This window comes from Myxocyprinus asiaticus, chromosome 8 (assembly GCF_019703515.2).
Source record: "Myxocyprinus asiaticus isolate MX2 ecotype Aquarium Trade chromosome 8, UBuf_Myxa_2, whole genome shotgun sequence".
Taxonomy (NCBI): Eukaryota; Metazoa; Chordata; class Actinopteri; order Cypriniformes; family Catostomidae; genus Myxocyprinus; species Myxocyprinus asiaticus.
In genome coordinates, this window is record NC_059351.1 from 49574172 (window position 1) to 49598751 (window position 24580).

The following is a 24580-nucleotide window of genomic DNA, read 5'->3' on the forward strand; positions in this document are numbered from 1 at the left end:
AAGCTGCTTTGAAACTATGAGTTGTGAAAGGTGCTATACAAATAAACATGACTTGATTTGATTTGAATGAGAAAGTAAAAGTCACTTCCACACCAGAAGGTGGAAATGAAAGTGTAGATTTACAGTTAAAAAAGGATTTGAATATTGATCTGTTTCTCACCCACACCTATCATATGGCTTCAGAAGATATGGATTTAACCACTGGAGTTGTTTGGATACTCTTCTGCCTCCTTTATATCATTTTTGGACCTTTAAAGATCTGGACACCATTCACTTGCATTGTATGTACCAACAGAGCTGAGATATTCTTCTAAAATCTTAATTTGTGTTCTGCTGAAGAAAGAAAGCCATACACAGCTGGGATGGCATGAGTGTGACTAAATCATGAGATCATTTTCGTTTTTGGGTGAACTATCCCTTTAAGATGGGTAAATTATGACTTTATGACCTTTGAATTATGACCTTCTGAAGCCATAGGATCGCGGGTGTGGGGAACAGACAAAGAAATTTAGGTCATACACAGAAATGTCCCCCAGCTCTCCCCTCAGAATCAAAAGAAAAAAAGAAAGAATATATATATATATACATACATACATACATATATATATATATTTACATTTTGAAGTTATTTTCATGACAATTAAGTGCATTTTCCCTTCAAACTCTCATAACTGCAATGCAATACAATACAATGCTAGGCAAAAAAAAAAAAAAAAAATCCATTACTGTAAAGGAAATCCTTCTGTCCAGATATATATATATATATATATATATATATATATATATATATATATAAATCAAATAAAAATCAAGCAAAAGAAAAAAAGATATGCTTTATTAGGCTATTTGAAAACAATAATATTATATATTATTAATGAAAATATATAAATTATTAATTTTAAATATATTAAAATAAATGCTATTAAATTAAATATACAATATAATAAAAATATATTATATTATACAATAATATAATAATATACCTTATTATTATTATTATTATATCCAGTATAGGCTATATATACACTGGATATAATATATATATATATATATATATATATATATATATATATATATATATATATATATATATATATATATATATATATACATATATATATACACTATAATAACAAAGACTAGAAATGCCCCCCACCCCCATAAAATAACACTCAAAACACTTAAACACACGACACACTCCTGCATATGTCTCTCCATCTCCATATGAGCAGCAACATGTGGCACCATCTCCAAACGTCACCGCAATTCTGAACAGCGCAACTTTGGATGGACTGATCTTTAATTATGTGAATAACTCTATAAAGGCGTAAATATATCTCAAAGCACGTCGTACACGTTTTAAGAAGGACAACAGAGGAACTTTATAATGGCTGCTCCTCAGAGCGCATCAAACGTAACGCGCAACTTAACGAATCAGTTCGTGCAGCCGCCGTGGCGCGTCGCGGTCTGGTCGGTCGCCTACAGCTCCGTACTGGCGGTCGCCGTGTTCGGAAACCTCATTGTTATTTGGATCATTTTGGCCCATAAACGGATGCGTACCGTGACCAACTATTTCTTGCTCAACCTGGCTTTCTCCGACGCATCGATGGCCGCTTTCAACACGCTCATCAATTTCATTTACGCGACACATGGAGAGTGGTACTTTGGAGAGGTGTACTGCAAGTTCCACAACTTCTTTCCCGTCACCGCCGTGTTTGCCAGCATCTATTCCATGACAGCTATTGCAGTCGATAGGTGAGGGTTGTTTAAAATTAATTACAACATTTTTATTATGCTTTTACATTAATACAGATGAGATCCTTGATTCTTGGTTCATATGGTCATGAAAAACCTGGAAAAGTAAAGTCATGGAAAGATCTATAGGATATCATATAAATCATTCATGTTTATATTATATAAATATTAAAATATTAAAAGTATATATTATGTATAAATGTTAAATTCTATATAAAATCTATTTTATATATACAAATTTTATATGAATAAAATATTTTATATATTTACATTTATAAAAAGATTATTAAAAAAGAATGTTAAATATTATTTTAAACTAATAATTAAAAAACTGATTATGATGATTTTCATTATACATGTGTTATATTAATATACACATTTTATCATATTAATTGTATTATTAACTTTATATTAATAAAGTATTTTTGTTAGAAATTTTAAAAAGTCATGGAAAATTGTATATTTTATAAAAATAAAATATTTTATTAATACATTATTTTAAACTATTTATGTTATTCAGTTATGTTATCTTAAAATTATTTATATAATAATATATACATTATATTTATATTAATAAAATTCTTTTTATATAAAAATCTTAAAAAAAATATTTTATGTATTAAAATCTTTAAAAGTCATGGAAAAATCCATATTTTATACATTATTTATAATATAATGCATGTATAAATAATAAGAAAAAGGAAAAGTCATGGACATTTTTGTAGCAAATGTTATTTTATCTCTAAAATAATTCATCAGCTAGTTGCTCTTTGTGAGTGAAATCTCTGAAATTGTATTTTTTTTTTATTTTTTATTTTTTTATCCTTATCAAGTAATCATGAAGGACTGGAAAAGTCTTGGAAATCACTGGTCATAAAGTGTGGGAACCTTGTTGCTTTAGTTATAAAATACTGGTCTACTGTTTTTATTTTTATCCCCTTTTCTCCCAATTTGGAATGCCTAATTCCCACTTCTTAGTAGGTCCTCGTGGTGGCGCGGTTACTCACCTCAATCCGGGTGGCAGAGGACAAGTCTCAGTTCCCTCCACTTCTGAGACAGTCAATCCGTGCATTTTATCACGTGGCTCACTGTGCATGACACCGTGGAGACTCACAGCATGTGGAGGCTCATGCTACTCTCCGCGATCCACGCACAACTTACCGAGAACCACTAATCACGACCACTTACCCCATGTGACTCTACCCTCCCTAGCAACCGGGCCAATTTGGTGTCACTCAGCACACCCTGGATTGGAATTCGCGACTAGTCAGCGTCAATACTTGCTGAGCTACCCAGGCCCCCTGGTCTCCTGGTTTTGATAACAGGTTTTCAAAAGACCACCAAACACTGTGCTTTCTCCCTCGTGCATTCTCTAGTCATCTAATCTCCATTTGGGAGCCCATAAACTGGGAAGCTTCATTTTAACCCTGCAGTTATCTAACTTTAAAATTAAAAAGAGGAAAACTAATTTCCTGCTGATGTACCATAGGGACAGTTACAGCTCATGCAGCTGCAATCTTAAGGATCAGAACATACAGGGTATCCATCATTAGTCCCATTAGCCCCAGATTCACTGAACCCTGTCAAAACTCGCAACATTCAGTAAGTTATACCCAGTTATTGAAAATAATGAGATTGATAAGATCTTACAGTCTGATCTGCATCCAAAAAAAGAGGAGGGGGCTTTTCCTTCATTAAAAGGTTGGCTCTTATGCAGTGCTATGTACTGTAAGAGCCAGAATAAGTAGACATGAGTTCATTGTAAATCTGTATAAACTTTCAGCATGTTTGAGTATTCATGTGCGTATACCTGCACCCCTATTTGTTCTTATAACCATGTGGTAACACTTCAATAATGTGGCTCTCATTTATTTGGATCACCATTTTTATTTTTATTTTATTTATTTTTTTGTGCAGGTACATGGCCATAATTCACCCACTGAAGCCCAGGCTGTCAGCGACTGCTACTAAAGTTGTGATTCTCTGTATTTGGGCACTTGCGGTGGTTTTGGCTTTCCCCTTATGTTTCTTCTCTACCACAAGAACAATGCCTCGACGAACCGTCTGCTACGTTGCCTGGCCGAGACCTGCAGAGGATTCATTTATGTGAGAGATTGGGGGAGATAAAATCATATTATTATTTTCATTATATACATACATAAATAAATATAAATCAAAAGGTAAGCAACATAATTATGCTGTCTTTTAAGATGTCTCCTTTTGGCCAAATTCTAAGGCAGGATCGTAACCTTACAGTGCATTGCAACAAGCTCAGATGATCCAAGATGGTGGGTGACACTAGAGAAAAGTTGATCATAAATATACTTATACGGAAAAGCTAAACAGTTCAATCTAATAAAAAATGGACTGTTTTACCCTATATTTGTGTGTATTATGTAAAATTATGCTTACTGGAGTATCATGTTGTTAGCCTAGCAATATGCTAACTCCAGACTATTGACATCAAATGTTAGCAGAGGCTTTAGCGCTTTGCATGGGGAGTGCTATTTGAATTACGTACGCTATTGCTGCCTATAGAGTGTCCCAAATCAGTCACATATGCAGTTCTATTTAATTTAGGATGCTACCTGGTAGACAGCAATAGACAGCATACTTGGCCACACTCACTCACTCATGATTCACATGATTTCACAATTACTTTTTTTCTGCTCGATTGTAATGTATGTTCAGTCTGCACTTGGTCCACTCTTCAATTATTGGTAATGCTCTTTCTGTCTTTGCATTTCCTGCCATCTTGACACTAATGGCCATCTGCCAGTGAGGCAAGAGACACTGACAACTAAACACATTAGACAACGATGGCCACTAACAAATGGTGGATTCACCATTTTCTGGTCATGACTTTACCTTGAATTTGTCAAAATGAAGCTGTGTAAACACAACAAAAATGTGCTTGCTGACTCACAATCCAAATTTCTCAGCTAAATGTCAAAAAGCATAAAGGCTAGGGTATACTTTGTTTTCCCGTGTGCTGTTCCATCTCTAGCATTTTCGAGCTTTGAGCTTTTCAAAGTATACTCTTTTGAGCGTGAGCCCATACGGACACGATCGACGCATGCACACAACGACTGCAGACAGACCACGCATACTCTGCTGATGACTAAATTTGCCATCATCATATCGGCTCGTGGAAAATCGGAGTATACTTTAGCCTTAAGATGTTCTGTACTGGTGTTCACCATGTTTGGAAACCAGATTGTAGGGCTAGAAAATTCAGGCACAAATATGTTGCCAACGCATTGCAAGCGAGCGGCCCCACTGAACATACTTAATGTTTTTGCGTTACTGTGCTCAAGGGGCGATAGAGTTACCTTTAAATGTCTGTTATTTAACCAGGTTTGTTATAATTCAGGTAGCTACCTAGAACATGTTGACTTTAACAGACTTTCTCAGCAAGATTCTTAAAACTTTGCCTCTGCCAAGACAGCTTATTTAACTGAAAGAGAAACTAACCATAGAAGAAGACAGTTTATGCTAATGTCTACTTTAGAACCCCTTTTGGAAATGCTGAGAATTGCATTGTACTAGCTAGAAGTGTTTGCATTCACATACTTGTGTAGATTATATTTCAGGCCTAATATGCATCATTTTGGCCCATAAACGGTTGCACACCGTGACCTACTATTTACCAACCTTGCTTTCTGATGTGTTACTCACAATCCAAATTTCTTGGCTAAATATCAGACCTCAATCATTAAATACTTTGGGTCACACTTTACAAAGAGGTTCCATTTGTTAACATTAGTTGACAAAAGTTAACATTAACTAACAATGAAAAAAAGATTAGTTAACATTAGTTAATGCGCTATGAACTAACACGAACTAACAATGAACAATTGTATGTTTATTAACTAACATTAACAAAGATTAATAAATGCTATAAAAATATATTGTTAATTGTTTGTTAACTAATGTTAATGAATGGAACCTTATTGTAAAGTGTTACCATACTTTGTTTTAACATTTGTTGATTCGGTACTATAAGCTAGTGTATATTATGCAGAGGTCGACTGATATATCGGTTTTATCGGTGCTGATATCGGTTATAGTTATTGTTTTTTTATTCCTCCATGTTCCTCTGTGGCCTGAAGCCTGATTCCTGGTGTTTTCCTGTCTTGTTTACTGTTAAAATGCCTGCATCATCCACCAGATCTTCGTTTCTCCTGGTTATTATTGGGATTCTGGTTGAGCAAATAAACTGCATCTGGCATTTTATTTATTTTAGACTCTTGCAGCTTATATGTCTGTGTCTGTCACAATAAGGAAAGACAAACAATTGTTTTTAACATACAATAAATCAATTTTAAAAACTATTGGCCAATTAATTGGTTATCTGCATTTTCCATCACCTTAGTTATCGTATCGGTAAAAAAAATACTATATAAAGACCACCTGTTCTTTATATTGGCTTCCTCTTACCTGTGCAGGTATCATATCATAGTAACAGTGCTGGTGTACATGCTGCCTCTAGTGGTAATGGCTATTACCTACACTATAGTAGGGGTGACACTTTGGGGAGGAGAGATCCCTGGAGATTCATCTGATAACTACATTGGACAACTGCGAGCCAAAAGGAAGGTAAGAGGCCACACTAACATTTAATATAATATTTGTGCTGAGGTTTTGCTCAGGGGTCTAAGAATGGAATAATATACACTGTGGTATGAGATCAATTCTGAGGCATTCAGATAATTAACTCTAGTAATTTCAGTAGTGCATTTGGGACATTGGTACTTGGTAAAGCTTTTAGGAAAACAAAAAAAGACCTGTCCTTAGAAAATGCTTGAAAATAAATTATTTTAATACATTAAATACTGAATTATTCAGCTCAGAACTGCTGAACTACTCTCAAAGTCTTTTAAGCAAGTCAGTTCACTAGGCGGACATCTTTGGAACGTTCCTGGGGAGCTATTTTTCTATGTAAACAAGTGGCATATAAGTGTAGCTCCTATCTACTTGAATGGGGAAAGACTGAAATCTCAAACATGGTTGGTCAAGATTACAATCAAAGAACAAATTTCAAGTCAGCAATAAAATCTGACTACACTGGTATCATAAATTGTGCTTCTTTACCTCAGATTACACAAAAAAACGAAAATGTTCCCGTCTTGTATAGATAATGCAAATGCGTTTTCTCGAGTTGATTGACAAGCGATGTCTAAATGGCGTCTCTAAAAGGTGACTGGCTCTTTTATCTGAAGGCAGGACTTCCTTTCTACATCTGTTCACCGTTGGTGATCGCTGGGCATTCCAATTTTCCCATTCATATTAATAGAAGTGACCCACCTCTGCTGAATAGTCTCTGACTACTGTTCACCTAGCCATGTTTGTGAGAAAGTCTTAACGGGATAGTTCACCCAAGAATGAATCCTCACCCCCATGTCATTCCAATATCTTTTGAGATGTTAGGCAGAATGTCTGAGCTGCTCTTTTCCATACAAGGTCATTAGGCTGTGATTTATACTTCCAAGACCCAAAAAGTACAAAAAGTCTATGCGACTCCTGGATTGTTTTCCAAGTATTCTGAAATAATATTCTGATAGATTTGCGTGAGGAACTTTGAGGGGCTGTTCATACTAAATGTGCTAAAAAAGTTAGATTCAGCACAACGAATGGCACTGAATGCAGGTGTCTCGAGATATGTCTCAAGATCTTTCAACCTGACATGGCGTCTTAAAAAAAACATGATGCTGCTGAGTGAGACGCTGAAAAGACTGTGAGTTGTGCCAAAATGGTCAAAGAAATCTGTTAAGTTTACATAAGAAAACAAGTGAAAAACAGCGCAGATGAATGCAAAAAGCACGCTCAGTTTGAACAGCTCATTTAAAAAACAAATATTTTCATGGATAGTCAAACTTGCTGCTTTGCAATGGCTCACATGAAGTAGAGGAATCAATGAGGGTTGATGTCAAACCTGGAATGATGTGTCTAAAGGCACCATTTTTTAAATGAACGATTCCTGAGGACAGAAGGGACGAATAACATTGAATACTGACTTCAAGTTTGGTCTGTTTCTCACATAAAGTTATGTTTGATGGAAGAAAGAAAATAGTGAGGGTGTGTAAATTATGTTGAAATGTTAATTTCAGGAGAAATGTTTTCTTTAAAAAGTGGTCTGAATGAGACTATCTAGTGTTCTTCTCATGGAGAGAAAATGTCATTCGACATTGATTGTAATTAAGAGCCCAGTAACTATATCATCATGTCTCTCTCATGTAATCTTTTTGTCCTCATCAGAACTGTCTTGATGAAGTGACTGCATAGCAGTTTAATGAACGAGACAGCTCATGCATTTGTAAACCATACAAATTAATATATAGATTATCTGTTACCTGTACTGAGTGAATTTCACTGTATTGTTATAGCTATTTGATATTTTTCCACAGATTAAGGTCATGACTGGTTTATCTAGCAGTTGGAGCTTTTGTGAGCTACAGCGCTCAGACACATACTTGCACACGTGGAACAATGATAGTTCTCTCTCAGGGATAAATCCAGGACAATTCATCTCTTATTGTGCAAAAAAAAAAAAAAAAAAAAAAAAAAAAAAGTTCATATGAATGACTGTCGTCTCCCTTTGTAATCCAGCACTTTTGTTTGTGATGCAGAGATTACAGAGTCGTTTCAGAAAAAACTGTGGGATTACAATGGATTAAAGCACTTGCTAACCCACTGTAAGGGGGTTTAGAGGAAAGGAGGAGGCGAGAACCGGCTTGACAACTTAAATAATAATTTATTAAACAAAAACCCAACCAAAAACACACAACTAAAAACACAGCACAGCTGTCTGTAATTCTCTCTCTCTCGAACTGTCATCCCCGGCCGCCTTTATCCCTCGCGCGCCCCATCAGGCTGATTGGGGACCGGGTGTGTCTCATTCCAGCCCGGCCCCGCCCTCCTCAGCTCTACACCCACCTTTGTACAACCCTGCTTTCCAATGCTATTCACTCTTTCGCAGCGCAGGCTGATTGGGTAGAATGTGATGGAGAGGATTTCAGAACTCTTTCCCAGACTTTTGACAGAAGACACAAGTTTTCACTGTCTCTGAGTAATAGACTGTTAAAGTTTGCACAGATTATCAAAATTTCCCATATTATTTCTACAAAGGCAAATAGAAATTTTCAATAAAAAAGAACAGCAAAAGACATAAAGAAATATTTGACTTTTGTTTTTAAAATGCTTTTTGATATTTTTATCAGTGCTGTCAATGCGCTAAATATTAAATAAGTGCGATTAATTATATACAACATTATGCGTTAAAAAATTACGTAATTTAGCATAATAAAGAATGCTCACCTTCATGTTTTTTATGAGTCCCAGTCAGCAGGGGGCAGTAAGTGCAACTCCAGTTGAACAGACAACTCGCAGCTGTACAGGCAACAAACCTAACTTACTGACAGCATACAGCACAAGATGACGACACGTTCTTGCGTTCGAACATAGCTGGACGTAGCGCAACTCTGAATTCAGGGTTCTGGAGATGTGTATTTCTAAGTTTCAAACAACGTTTAACTTGACACAGCATATGAAAAATGCTGTGTATTTGCCAAGACATCAACCATAGCGAGATGCTCCAAAAGTGGTTTTGTGAGAATACGTGTAACAGGATTATGTATTTAAACTACAAAATATAAGTAACTGTATTCCAACCTGACGCATTTTCAACGAAAATGTGTTAGTGTGCATTATATTAATGAAAGAGTGGCAGTCATTACGAAAATAGAATCTAATCCATGACAGAACGTCATGAAATTGGTGTTGAAAGAGACTGAATATATCCATGTTTCAATTACTGCCTGGCATCTAGTCAGTCTTATAACCATATTGGGTTAGAAATTAGCTGTACCCTCATGACAGGTCATGTTCACCTGCCTTCCTGAAAGACGTTGCACTTTCACACTCATCAAAGACCATTTTGCGCTTCACTTTCAGCCTTAATAAATGTTAGCAATATTTATGTCAAACTGGCATGGAAGGGCAGGTTCACTCATAACACACACTGATAGGGTTACGTCACACCTAACCTTTCTTGGCTTTGTGTAACTGTCAATCAAAGATTATTTGCAAGACAACTGAGACCCATCCCTCATTAAACTACAGCAGGGTCTCTTCAGAGAACAAGACTTTTGTCACTTGCTTTCAGAGACAAGGTGCAAATGAAAGTGTTCACTGATCGATGACGGATGCTGTTTCTTTGTCTTCTCCAGCATCTCCATTTCAAATTATGCACAAATTAATGAAGCTATTTGAGAAGCTGTGAGTGGCCTTTCAAAGGTTGTCATGCGCCAAAGTGAGTGGAAGACCAATGGTCTAGGAGAAAGGTAGATGGTTGTATATTGTTTGCAAAAGTGACAGATTAATGGCTTGACATTTTTATATCTTAACAAAAGAATTGCCAACAATAAAGGGGAAAGATATGAAGTGCAAAAAGGGCTTTACCTTTTGTCTAGTGGCCAAACTCTCTATGAAGTTTATATTGCCTGAGATTTTGTGTAGCCTAAATAATGTTTTAAATAGTCAAATGTTTTGCTCACAAAATTGCCTAGCACTATATGAAAATTGGCAGTTCTAATCTTATCAGCCAACATGATCACATGGGAAAATGACATGTTGCTTCCGAAAATGTATGTACCCTGAAATCAACACCATTCAGCCGAATAACTGATGAGCGCCATCCCCATCCGACATTTTTGCATAAATTCAAATGTGAACACATTTCCCTATAGTGCTATTTATAGCGCCTTACAACTCGCTTTTGGCGCCACTCTGTGGACATTTCAACACTTCCAGCTTTGTCCACTGGGGGCAATGATTTGAATTTTCTTAAGCACAGACCGATTTCAGCAGCAAAACTTTCAAATTACTGTTGTTGAATTCACAGTATGATTAGTCTCGATTGGATGGCGCTAAGCAATTTCATGCAGCTGGTGGGTGCACCAGTCCGTCTAGAAACGTAGTTGTTTTTACAATGTATCGTAATGATACAATGAGCTCATTTGGAGAATAACTATTAACTGGATTGGCCAAACTTTGCCTGGTTAGTGGTTAGACTTTTGTTTGAGGCACTTAGTTGAAAGTAAACTAGATATCCACAAGCAAAACTGTGTTCCATGTTATGTAATCATGGCTTATTATTTTTTAAACAAATTTTTGTGTTCATTAAAATTTTGGATAAATTCTGATTTCAAAGTCTTACAAATTCTTTGGTGTTTTCTTTACAACCAATCATGGACAGATGCTTGAAAGAGATTAAAATATAGGCTACACTGATCTATTATTGTGGTATCAGGGTCACTGACAAATAAGTTTGTCTGAGGTGATAAAAATGAGAAATCTTTTAAAAGTTCATAGAAATGTAATATTTGTGTCCAACTTTGTTTCATAAATTCTTCAGAAACATTTAAAGGAAACAAAATTAATAAGACTTCAAAAATGTCATGTGGTGTAACCATCAAGTAATAGGTACTAAAATACTTTTCAAAAGTAAAAAAAAAAAAAAAAATTTGTATATATATATATATATATATATTAATTTTATATACAGTATATATATATATATATATATATATATATATATATATATATATATATATATATAAATTTACAGATACCATGAAATTTTGAATGACGAATACCAAGAAATTTTCTAAGGGTTACTCCAAATGATCTGAACAAAATATGTCTTTTCATAAAAATATCAAAATATATGTGATGCATAAAAAAATTGTTTTTTTTTTTAAACGGCCTGAAGGGGTCCTCTGTTTTAAATTTTTTTTGTTTCACATGACAACAAAATGGCAACCTATATGTTGTTATACCACATGACAAATATTAATATTTTAAAATCACTTCTTTAAAATAAAAAAAAAAATAAAAAATCATTATGTCCTACTAAAAATTTTTTTTCTTTTTTTAATGAGACTTAGATTTTTACAGTCTCTGGACGGTTACACCACATGACATTTTTGACTCCAGAAAATATATCAACATGACTTTGTTTTTGTTCATCATAACATGAAGATTTTTTTAATACCTTAATAGATACTGACAAAAAAAAAAAAAGAAAAAAAAAAAAACAACATCATTGACCCATCAACAGATATTCAAGATAATTCCTCTTATAAACAACACGTAAATACAAAGCAAACTGTTATTAGTGGGCGGTGGGTGCCAGAATAAGCTGCAATATGGATCAGACTTCATGCTGATAGTCAAAAGTCTGGCTTGTCTGTGTGATGCCAAATCACTCTCAGCCATGTTTTATTCCTAATAATTCAGATTCCAAATATGAGAATAGCAGCAGGTGGCTTTGAGTCGAAAGATGGAGACTGTGAACAAACTGCACATTTTCTATCAGCTGAGAAGTGACTCTCTCTGTGCAACTGATGATGCAGTTTTGCTCTACGAATAGGACTCAAGAAGCCAAAAATTAAATATGCTTTCATATGCTTCATGTTGTGAATAGATCCCTCCTCTCTCCTCAGGTGGTGAAGATGATGATTGTGGTGGTAGTGACATTTGCCCTCTGCTGGTTGCCCTATCATGTGTACTTCATTGTGACAGGCCTGAACAAGCGGCTAAGCAAGTGGAAGTCGATTCAGCAGGTTTATCTGTCTGTTCTGTGGTTGGCCATGAGCTCCACAATGTACAACCCTATTATATACTGCTGCCTAAATGGCAGGTAATTACAACTTACTCTCCTACATACACTACCAGTGAAAGATTTGATATATTATATTAATATCTGAGATGCCATATATTTCAGTGAGCTGTTTTTCCTGATCTGCAGGTTTAGAGCAGGCTTCAAACGGGCCTTCAGGTGGTGTCCCTTCATCCAGGTGTCGAGCTATGATGAACTAGAGCTCCGCCCCACCCGACTCCACCCACGCAACCAGAGCAGCTTGTGCACCCTGTCACGCATCGACACCAGTGTCCACGGCGACGACCCTCGCCATAGCAACCGAAAGAGCACTAAGTCTCCAGGTCAGATTGAGGTCAATGATTAAGACGAAAACGCACCAGGTGTTAAACATTGTCTTCACAGAGAGCAAGCTTTTGCAACCAAGCAGCTCAGCTGATGAGCTTTCGTTATATATAATTTCATTTCGTATATTTATGTTATTTTAATTACGTTTTAGGCTTAAAGTGCTGTAAGCAATTTTTTTTTTTTTCATGGAAAATTATGCAAAACATTTTCCTACTCCCTTATATATATATATATGAATGAAATAAGTGTCCTGAGATATCTCACCGGTCTATGTGACAGCTGTAGACTTTGTAAACAGCAAACAAAAATGTGTGTTTGTTTGCTGTTTCACCTGTCAATCATTTTGCTCGTTCTCATAGTGTTGTATTTGAAGCGGATCATTGAGGCTATGATTCATAATGTTTGTCAGTTGAGGGCGCTATTGTGCCACTGTTGAATTTGACAGTCACAGGCATGTCAATTTGACATGCTCTTTTGACATGCTCTCTAGAATTTACTCCGAATGGTGCCAAAAACAAAAAACATCCAGTGAGCGGCAGTTTTGTGGCTCTAGTGGCTATAGGTGGCACTTCAGCACAGCAACATAACATACACAACACATTACAGTTTAAATCGTCTTGAATCGCCTTGCCGGGCAGTAAAAGACACATTTCACCAACAATCATGCCATGGTCCAAATCACTAAGATCACATTTTTTCCCATTTCTGATGGTTGATGTGAACATTAACTGAAGCTCCTGACCCGTATCTGAATGATTTTATACACTGCACTGCTGCCACACGATTGGCTGAATAAATAATCGCATGGATGATTGTTGGTGCCGGATGGGCTGGTTTGAGTATTTCTGTAACTGCTGATCTCCTGGGATTTTCACACACAACAGTCTCTAGAATTTACTCAGAATGGTGCCAAAAACCAAAAACATCCAGTGAGCGGCAGTTCTGTGGATGGAAACACCTTGTTGATGAGAGAGGTCAACAGAGAATGGCCAGACTGGTTCAAACTGACAAAGTCTACGGTAACTCAGATAACCGCTCTGTACAATTGTGGTGAGAAGAATATAATATCAGAATGTTATTCTGAGATGCGGGTTGGCGCTGTTTTGGTGGCACGAGGGGGACCTATACAATATTAGACAGGTGGTTATAATGTTGTGGCTGATCGGTGTATATATATAGATGAGAATTGGGGGTAAAATGTGCATAAATGTCATGAGAACAATTTAAAGAATCTTAATGGCTCTAAAAATAGGCTTCATTCTATATGCAAAATATAAAATTGTATTTGTTTCTTTTGATTTTAGAGTAAAATTAGTACATTTTCTTGACAAGTTTTGTGAGAATCACTTTATAATCTTTGGTTCATTTATCAACTGTAGCATATTGCATTGTCAAATATGGTATTCTGTGTGCTTTGTTGTATACCTCACATTATGGCAAATATTTAGGGTAATGTGGGTATTCCATGCATATATGCACAGTATATATATGGGCTCCAAATTTTAACTGAATGTAATACAGAATAATACATCTGAGCCAACAAACTGCTCTTAGTCAAGTTTTAAATGTGTGCTATGAGATTAATCAAAATCATGAATTTGCCAAGAAATAAGGAAACCTAATAAATAAGATTACAGTGGCTGAGGATAGGACATATATGAAGTTACAGAAATAATGAATGTATATAACATACAGTAAATTTTTGTGTCCTGTTCACATTTGATGTACTATGTTTTAAATTTATGCCAAAGTGTGTTAAACATGTATTCAAGTCTCAGTGACATACACCAATGATATTGTGCTTATCGTTTTTGTTTGTATTGTAATTAATGTGCAAAATTTGCTCGGTGTAATCATTATTGCAATATATGACATTTATGATATTTTCTCAGCTTTTAAGCCAGCTTTGTTTTAATGTTCCAATATAGATGTATGTCTAATAATGTGAATATGCTGCTTGCTGTGATTACATTGTTTTGATGTTGAGTGTGAACAAAGGTTTTATTAAAGTGAACAACAGAAATGATTAGCTACAATATTCAATGTCAGAATCATTTTCCCGTTGTCCTTTGTTTTATCCACTATGTTTGAAACAGGCTTTCAGTATTCTTAATGTGATTTACATTTCAAGCAATGCTATGTCTAGGAGTCTTGCGAGAGCACCTACCCCTAAACCTAACCCTAATCTTAACCCCACCGGTAAATCTAACCCTAAACATAACCTTAGTAACAGCGAAGACTCTTGTGAGACTTACTGATGTTACCTTCTTGACTCAACCAATCAAGAAACCTTCAGAGTTCTACCAAAGAGCACTAGGAGTAGAAACGAGCAGATTCATAAATTTCTCATGGAGTAAATGGCGCCATCTACTAGTGACCGTAAATCAATTCAGGGGAAGAGTAGGTGAAGTGTGTCTTTTCTTCACCTCAAAGGCTCAAAAAGACAAGTAGGTATAGCTGCAGCCCAGAGATCTCAAAATGGTGGCGGGATCTCCAAAAGAGGGTGGGGTAATTCCAGAAGGCGTCAGGGTTACTGCAGAAGGGGGTAGGCCCAGCTCCAAAAGGGGGCGACACTTCAACACACTTATAGGGTCAGGCAAAGGGTTAGGCTTGGGGCGCTCTATATCTCTGCTAGCACAATCGCACTTGACTTGACATACTACTTAACATAGTATTTATATAATATAACTGAAGTTATGCATGCTATATGCACACTGATACATACCTATTTCCAAGATCTGTGATTCAACACTCATCACAGCTTGTCTCAAATCATCCTCATCCTCCAATTTGGTTGGTCATCGGTTTGTCAACCCTGACTCTTTATGGCGGAAAAAGTCGACCGGCTCATCTTTGAACATCGGGTGTTTGGTTTATAAGTGTTCGATCAGTTTCACGTTTTAAACTGTCATTTGCGAGAAATTTGGTGCATACAACACACTGTGTACGTGGTTCATTATTAAGATTCACATGAATCCGTAATTTATGTACCGCTCCTCTGGTTTACATCGTTTTGTACAATCTTTTTAGCTTCACTTTTGAGTATGTGCCTAAAAAGTGTTTCAGTCATGAATGAATCAGTGTTTTTGAACAAATCTTTTAAGTAAACATGCCATTCTGAACGACTCAGGGTTTTCAACATATGAGTTGAATCAATGATTCAATGAATCATTTCATATTACACACATCTGTCGCCATCTGGTGTAAATATACAGAAATGGCTACCGAACGCATCTCTTTGAACAGTTTTAAACCAGTTGGATGAATCAAAATCCCTGTAATCTGGGCATCAGGGCCGGTACTAGGATGTGATCTTTGGGGGGGCATTTGGATCTTTAGTGTGGGAAACCGTTTATGTCTTTGTCTGACCGGGGTGTACTCCTCCTTGATAATTGCACTTGGGTTGGTCCCCATTCATCGTGTTTCGCCGTTAGTCCGGGGTGCGACAGAAGTTTGGGGGGCACAAGGAAAATCTAGGGGGAAGGCCAACTTTAATGAACAAACAAGGACATGAGAGACTGAAATAGCTTTTTAATATTTCAAATGTAAACACATCCATTGTAACATAAAATAATGGCCATGGTGGGACATCTAATATTAATGTCAAATAGTCTTTTGTTAAACACAGAAAGTTCTGTTTTGGTAAGCGTGAATGTCAAGACCAGTTTAACATTGACTGTTATAAAGTGCTTCAGTTTTGGACCAAAGACAATACTTTTTTTTCTTCCACATTATCCAATGTGCAGTAGGGATTGTTGCTTGATTTTTTGAGGTTGGTTGACTAAAGAGCACCTCACGGATTTGGAAAAATCAATTGGTAGCACCTCATTGCTTTTGGTCACTTTGGCTTTGCTATAGGCTAACAAGTGTGCCATAGAGAGCATTGGTCGAGATTTTACAAGTGGTTGTGTGGTATTACTAATATAAAAATTTAAACTAAGCATTTAAACAGGATAAAGAGGCACATCCTGAGATATTAACTCTTGTACCAGACATAGGAGAAGCCTATGAATGAAATGTCCATGAAAAGACCCCTAAAAAAGTTCCTATTGTAGAATGAAACTCTTGATTCAAATCACATGGTAATTAAATAAAACATTAAAACATATCATATCCAGTGTTGACAACATCCTTGCTTGAAAATACAGCCATTAATAAAAGATTTTAAACCTCTCGGCCTGGTTTGGCACGGACATTTGCTTCTGTACAGTTACACCCTTATGTACTTGCCTCTCTTTTTGCCGGTTTTATTGTATGTTTTCTTGGTTTTCATCTGAACGATGAAACAACCATGAATCTCCCAGTGAATACCCACTGTAACCCTCCTCAATGCTCACGGGTACACACATTGAACTTGTTGATACCCATGCGGAAATACTTCAGAACAACAAAGCTAGAATGGCTCCTGTAACTGGACAGAACACATGCATGCTAGCTCACAGGTGTCTTAAACCATGTAAAGCATGCAACAAACTTCCAAACTCACTTTGTAAAAACAGATAGCAACATTGGTGGAACTGTTTTCAGTTCTGTCTTCACATTAGACATCAAAACCATCATAGTTATGAGGACAGTGTGTGCTTGAGGGCTGTTCGTTTCATGTCCAGTAATGGCTGGTATCGTTTCTAGTCCATTAGCAGAGGTGTTGATTCAAGGCACCACACTTTGAAACACTTGACAATAGTGAAACATTGCACATAGTTTCTTCAAAATATAATTTTAGTTTAAAATGCATATCTTAAAAAATTAAGTACAAAGACAGTGAACTCTTGCTGAAATACGTTATTGACAGTTATTTAACGTTTTATGCCTGCGCTAAATGAAAGAGATGAACTTAGGCCCTGAATTTGACATCTCATTGGCAGTGTGTGATTGATATTCGTTGGAAACTTCGCAGAGGTCTTGTCGATCAAACACTCACCGCAAGTGGCATAACAGCTTCAAGTTAAACTCTTACGAAACACCATGACCGAACAGGGAGCACCAGGCTCCATCTGGCAATCATCAGTGTTTTTCTTCTTCAATTTTCTCTCCTTTTTTGCATTGATTTGCATTAGTTTGTTTCAGTAGTGTGGATAAGGTCCAATGCCTTCTTGTGGGCACACACTCCACTGAAAAAGAACAAAAACCTGAAAATAAAAGTACAAAAAAAATAAAACGCTATTCCCAGAAAAGTGGATTTTTGCACATCCACTGAATGGCAGTCTTGAGGAATCAGACCACAGTCTCTTTGGCCTTCTCGTCTATGAGGAAGGTGCTAAGTTGAGAAATGTCCACCACGGCATCGTTTTTGTTCATGGAAATGTCTTTTAAGTGGTCCTCATCACTTTGGTCCTTGGCAAAATTGACAAATACCTGAAATAAATAGACAAACAGAAACGTCACAACTACTGCCATTTACATTGTGTTTGTTACATTCTCATTGCAGTTCATGGGACTGGGATGCAGTTTTTGGGACTATTGGCATTAGGCGATAACCGTGCTTGCTTGCCCGATTTACAAAAGTGTTTTTTCTTTTTTTGTGTGTCAGTTCCATAATCTACCAACAGATTTGCTAGTGAATAACACAGTTTTTGTTTACAAATATTTTTAGATTATAATAATTGTTGAAAATGTATTATTGTGTTTTGAAATAATACAAATTACTGTTTAATTTTGAGCGAATATTTAGTAAAATGTTTGTTTAAATTTCAGCATATATGTGTACAGTATATAAGCTGTATATAACACAGTGTATATACTGTACGAATAACAGTTTTTGTTTTCAAATATTGTTAGATTATAATAATTGTCGAAAAATTATTATTGTGTTTTGAAATAATAAAAAAATTACTGTTGAATTTTGAGCAAATATTTAGTAAAATGTTTGTTTAAATTTCAGCATATATGTATACAGTATATAAGCTGTATATAACACAGTGTATATACTGTATGAATAACAGTTTTTGTTTTCAAATATTGTTAGATTATAATAATTGTCGAAAAATTATTATTGTGTTTTGAAATAATAAAAAAATTACTGTTGAATTTTGAGTGTATATTTTGTAAAATATGTTTGTTTAAATGTCAGCATATATGTATACAGTATATCGGCTAGGTCAATAAATCAGTCGATATTTTGCCATTTTGGGACTCTTGGCATTAGGCGATAGCCGGCTTGTCCAATTAACAAAAGTGTTTGTTTTTTCTTGTGTCAGTTCCAAAATCTACCAACATACTTGCCAGTGGATAATGCATAATTTGTTAAAAATATTTTTATAACATAATAATTGTTAAAAAAAAAAATGTTATATATATTTTTAAACTATTAAATGCATAATTTGTTTAAAAATATTTTTATAATATAATAACTGTTGAAAAACTATAATTGTTTTTGATGATTGTTGAAATTCAAGTAAATAATTTGTAAAATAGCTGTGTTACAAATGTTTGTGTATATGTGTACGATTTATCGACTAGGTGGATGAATCGGACGATATTTGGACATCAGCGCTTGGTCAATTTACAAAATGTTTTAGTTCTTTCCAGTATCATTTCCAAAATATACCAACTGACTTGCCAGTGGACAATTCATAATTAAAAAATATATTTTTTTATAATATCATAATTGTAAATTGTTATTAATATTTTATTATTCAGTAATTAATGCAGAACTCAATTTGTTTTAAAATATTTTTACAATATAATAATTGTTGAAAAATGATTATTGTTTTTTTAAATAATAAAAACAATTGTTGAATTTCAAGTAAATATTTTGCAAAATAGGATTGTTAAATTTTAACAATGTGTATGATATATCGGCTAGGTGGATAAATCGGCTGATACTTGGATATTTTGAGATTATCGCATCAGCGATAACCATGTCTGCTTGGTCAATTTACAAAATGTGTTAGTTCTTTCCTGTGTCATTTCCAAAATATACCTTGCCAGTGGATAATGCATAATTTGTTTTAAAATATTTTTATAATATAATAATTGTTCATTTTTTTATTAATATGTAATTTTTAAGCAATTAATGCATAATGCATTTTCTTTTTAAATATATTTGTATATCATAATTGGTAAAAAAAAAAAAAATATTAATATTTTATTTTTAGGCAATTAATGCATAACGCATAATTTGTTTGAAAATATTTTTATAATATAGCAATTGTTAAAATTCTTACTGTTTTTTTTTTATTTTTTTATAATAAAATATTGAGTAAAATTTTTGTAAATTGTTTGTCAATTTACACAATGTGTTAGTTCTTTCCAGTATAATTTCCAAAATTTACCAGCAGATTTGTCATTGGATAACACATAATTTGTTTTTAAATATTTTTAGACTATAATAATTGTTAAAAATTGTTATTAATATTTTATTACATATTCTCTTTTTTGCAATTAATGCATAACGCATTATTTATTTTCAACTATTTTTATAATATAATTGATAAAAAAAAAACATATTTTATTTTAAAAAATAATAATAATTAAATAGTTGAATTTCAAGTAAGAATTTTGAAAATATGTTTTGTTTTCATTTCAGCATATATGTGTATATATATATATATATGAGATTTACAACATTAACAATATAATTAACATTATAATATGTATTGGCCTATTCACAATTTACAGTAATATAGGCCATCGGCCACCCCGCTCTCTAGATATTAGTATCTACTATAGACAAACCCATATCAGTCCACCACTATTGCAAACTTGAACTTTTCAATTTGAATCCATTCAAAAACAATCATAATACAGTATTCTCAGCAGGCATTCTTACTTGGTCTAGAGTGGTCTGTGAGACGGAGTAGTCCTCGATGTGGAGCTGCCCTTTGTTCTTGGAGAGGAGGCTGAAGATGCGGGCGAGGGACGTGAGAGAAGAGGGAAGCTGGTACTGCAGCATGTTCCTGTGCTTCTCCTTCAGGTTGCTGCCCGGCAGCTCCCGTTCAATGAACTCCATCACCGGCTCCAGCTGCGGATCGGCCCCCGCCACCCGCAGGATGATGGTGTACCCGTCACCAAACCTGGTGCAGAGGAGAGAGAGCTGTTCAGAACAGTGCTCTTAAACATTTATCTTACGGTCAGTGTTTTGGAAAGTAGGTCAGCTCCGATGAGGTTGCAGATGTGTTGGTTGTACAGATGTTCATTCTTGTTCTGTAAAGTTGTACCTGTTCTTTAAGTGCTGCACACTGCCCAGGCAGCGGAACCTGCCGTTGACCATGATGGCCATACGAGTGCACAGAGCCTCGCACTCCTCCATACTGCAGGGGAAACACAGTAAAGTCATGCTTAGGATTTATTGCTTGTCGCTTTATTTCAATGCACCTGTTTATGACACCGTTTTAAAGAAACCATAACATTTCTTGCTTTCTGGGTTTCTCTCTCTCTCTCTCACCTGTGTGAGGTTAGAAGGACAGAGCGTCCCTCTTTAATGATGCTGAGGATGCAGTTCCACAGGGCCCGCCGGGCTTTGGGGTCCATCCCAGTGGTGGGTTCATCCTGTAACCACAGCAACAGCCAGGTTAACAGTCGCCCACAAATTGAGCAGAAAACACAAGCAGAACACCATGAGGATGTCGATTCTGGCCAGTAGACACCAGAAATGTGGAGTGCTGTGCTGCCTTGCTTAAACTGGCAAGTGCAACCTGGTTCCTTTATGGTAAACACTTTATGGTGTATTAAAATGTGGCAAGAACCAAATGGATTCAAAGGAGGCCCTGTGGGTATTGCTTTTGTTCTGAGAAAAAGAGGTCTGCCAAACAGCCAATCTGAGGACTGTTACACAACAGCACTGACCTAAATTGGAATAAATGTCATTAGCTCTTTTCATGAAATGCAGATGACCCATATACACATCCATGCATTGTTTTTGGGAATGGCTAAGTAAGAAAATTGTGTTTAACCCCACTGTATATGGAAATGCAGAATGACTATCATGGACACTGTATGAATCTGGTTCAATAATGATGTCTAGTTTAAAGTGCATAGAGTTTCGTAGTTTATCAGCTGCACACTCACCAAGAACACGACCGATGGGCCTCCAATGAGTGCCATGGCGGTGGAGAGTTTGCGCATGTTTCCTCCGCTGTAGCTTCCTGCCGCTTTGTCTACATATTTCATCAACCCCAGTTTACGAATGCCCCAATCCGCCACCTGTGACAAACAACCAACCAATCAGATCCATCTAAAATCAGCTCCATTTTTGAGATGTACTCTAGGCAGAATTTCTCTCTTGAGGACAACCCAAAAAAACGGACCTCGCACACTTCTTTCTCGGGAACGCCACGCAGAATGGCGTAAAACTCCAGATGTTCTCTGCCAGTCAGCAGGTCGTTGATGGCGTCAAACTGTGGACAGTATCCCATATTCTGATGAACTTCATCAATCTCTGTCAGCACACTGTGAAAAACAAGCAAACAATTTTGCAGTTTTAATAAAGAGTCACAACGTTTTTTGAGATGTTAACTAGCTTTACTATTAGGATATTTTGGATTTGTTTTTTTCTTCTGGGTTTCAAATCAAAGATGAGTCATGAACTATAGCTTATATTTGTGATTAGACATCGAAGAAGTCTCAAAAGTCATAAAAAATGCGAGAGAGCATTTACGTGGTTTTCAAATGTATAATGCATGATTTATACATTTTGATGCATGCTATTTTAAATTCATAAGACTGCATACAGTTATGCTGCTAATATTATATACTATAATACAACCAGTTAACAATACTTTCAGTGAATTGATATTATTATCTAAAAGTACTGAAATCAGTAACATGCTATTTGATTGTTTTTACCTCTTCCCTGCCAAGTAGGCCTCTCCGCTCGTAACAACAGAATCTCCGGTGAGCATCTTGAAAGTGCTGGTCTTTCCAGCACCGTTCACACCGAGCAAACCAAAACACTGAGGAAAGAAAAACCACCATCACAATCCAGTACCTTAAAACTGAATTAGGAAATTCTTCTTATAAGGTGAGGCGGTGATGTTTTACCAGGCCAAAGCAAACCAAAGACTGTGGTTAACATGGTCATGACTGATCGCTCATGGTAAAGCTACAGAATAAGTGATCTCACCTCTCCTGGTGGGATGCCAACACACAATCTGTCTACAGCTGGCTTCTGTTTTCTCTTATACACCTGCAGGAACAGCAATATTATTTCATAAGTCAACAACAACACTAATGCAACTAGAAAAGGAAAGTTCGTCAAGGCAAAATTTGATGTTGCCTTGACAAAGCTTTACTTAAAATAGTTAAAAACCTTGCTTTAAGGGGGCCTGGGTATCTCAACGAGTAAAGACACTGACTACCACACCTGGAGTCGCGAGTTCGAATCCAGGGCGTGCTGAGACCCCAGCCAGGTCTCCTAAGCAACCAAATTGGCCCGGTTGCTAGGGAGGGTAGAGTCACATGGGGTAACCTCCTCGTGGTCGCTATAATGTGGTTCGCTCTCAGTGGGGTGCACGGTGAGTTGTGCGTGGATGCCGCGGAGAATAGCGTGAAGCCTCCACATGCGCTATGTCTCCACAGTAATGCGCTCAACAAGCCACGTGATAAAATGCGCGGACTGACGGTCTCAGATGTGGAGGCAACTGAGATTCGTCCTCCACCACCCGGATTGAGGCGAGTCACTATGCCACCACGAGGACTTAGAGCGCATTGGGGATTGGGCATTCCAAATTGGGGAGAAAAGGGGAGAAAATAATAAAAAATAAAAAAAACACACAAAAAACCTTGCTTTAAATAGGTTTAAAAAGCATTGCAGACAGACAGAGACAGACAGACAGATGGATAGACACAGACAGACAGACAGATAGATGGATAGACACAGACAGACAGACAGTCAGACAGACAGATTGATAGAACGATCAACAGACAGACAGACAGACAGACAGATGGATAGACACAGACAGTCAGACAGACAGATAGAATGATAAACAGACACAGACAGATCGACACAGACAAACAGACAATCAGACATACAGACAGACAGACAGCCAGATAGATAGAATGATCGAAAGATAGACAGACAGACAGACAGATAGACACAGACAGTCAGACATACAGACAGATAGATAGAACGATCGACAGACAGACAGACAGACAGACAGGCAGTCAGACAGACAGAAATACAGACAGATAGACACAGACAGTCAGACAGACGGACAGCCAGATAGATTGAACAATCGATCGACAGACAGACATGTTCGTAGAGCTGCACAAACCTTGGTGAGCTGTTTGAGCTCCAGGATATCAGACTGTCCTCCTCCGCCTAAGATCCTCTGCCTCTCTCTGGCCACATCTTCATCCTCCTCTCCTATTGGTGTTAGCTTGGTGCTAACCGGCCTATTGAACGGAAAACAGAACATTTAATAGAGATGTTGCATACAATACATACTAACTAATTTTCTGATTTTCATTGCGAGAGTGTAAACATTTAGGGGTGTGGCTGTGGGGTTGTCACCTGGCCTTGATGCAGAAACGGTATTGGATGAGGACAGTGATGCAGAAGAAAACCACGCCCTCTACAGCCATGGCAAAGAGATTCTTGCCCACCATGTCCCACGCCAGAGGAGAGCGGAATCGATTCTCGCCTGAAAGCATTCAAAAACACCACATCAGGAGTCATTCTTTTTTGCTTAATTCAATCCCCATATGTAACAGTTTCTTGGGAAAAACACTTCACCTACATCTGTTGATCTTGTAAAATGCAAGACAGCATAGCTATTCTAAAGACTGAACATTTTATTATAACAGACTATAAAAACTATACAGAATCAGTAACTTGCTAATTAGAATTAGGTTAATAATATTGTATAAATGTGGCTG

General features: G+C 36.4%; 2 protein-coding genes across 5 annotated transcripts in view; one reads left to right on the forward strand and one right to left on the reverse strand.

The window, feature by feature from the left end:
* The first annotated feature begins 1275 nt into the window (after positions 1-1275).
* LOC127444700 (neuromedin-K receptor-like) lies at positions 1276-12698 on the forward strand. The gene is made up of 4 exons (XM_051704243.1): positions 1276-1755; positions 3673-3861; positions 6204-6354; positions 12261-12698. Exons 1-4 carry the CDS (start codon positions 1388-1390, stop codon positions 12459-12461), a joined length of 909 nt encoding a protein of 302 aa, XP_051560203.1. The 5' UTR covers positions 1276-1387; the 3' UTR covers positions 12462-12698.
* A 3580-nt stretch (positions 12699-16278) lies between these two features.
* The window catches only part of LOC127444698 (phospholipid-transporting ATPase ABCA1-like), a 48282-nt gene continuing 39980 nt past the window's right edge, over positions 16279-24580 (reverse strand). For all 4 annotated transcript variants that reach the window (XM_051704239.1, XM_051704241.1, XM_051704242.1 and 1 more), the window contains 10 exons: positions 24216-24345; positions 23977-24097; positions 22827-22889; positions 22550-22656; positions 22012-22153; positions 21773-21907; positions 21150-21253; positions 20923-21015; positions 20535-20778; positions 16279-18118 (listed from right to left, as the gene is read on the reverse strand). In XM_051704239.1, the coding sequence (XP_051560199.1) occupies positions 17978-18118; positions 20535-20778; positions 20923-21015; positions 21150-21253; positions 21773-21907; positions 22012-22153; positions 22550-22656; positions 22827-22889; positions 23977-24097; positions 24216-24345 (1280 nt within the window). In that variant the 3' untranslated portion in view covers positions 16279-17977. The remainder of the gene's footprint in view (positions 18119-20534; positions 20779-20922; positions 21016-21149; positions 21254-21772; positions 21908-22011; positions 22154-22549; positions 22657-22826; positions 22890-23976; positions 24098-24215; positions 24346-24580) is intronic.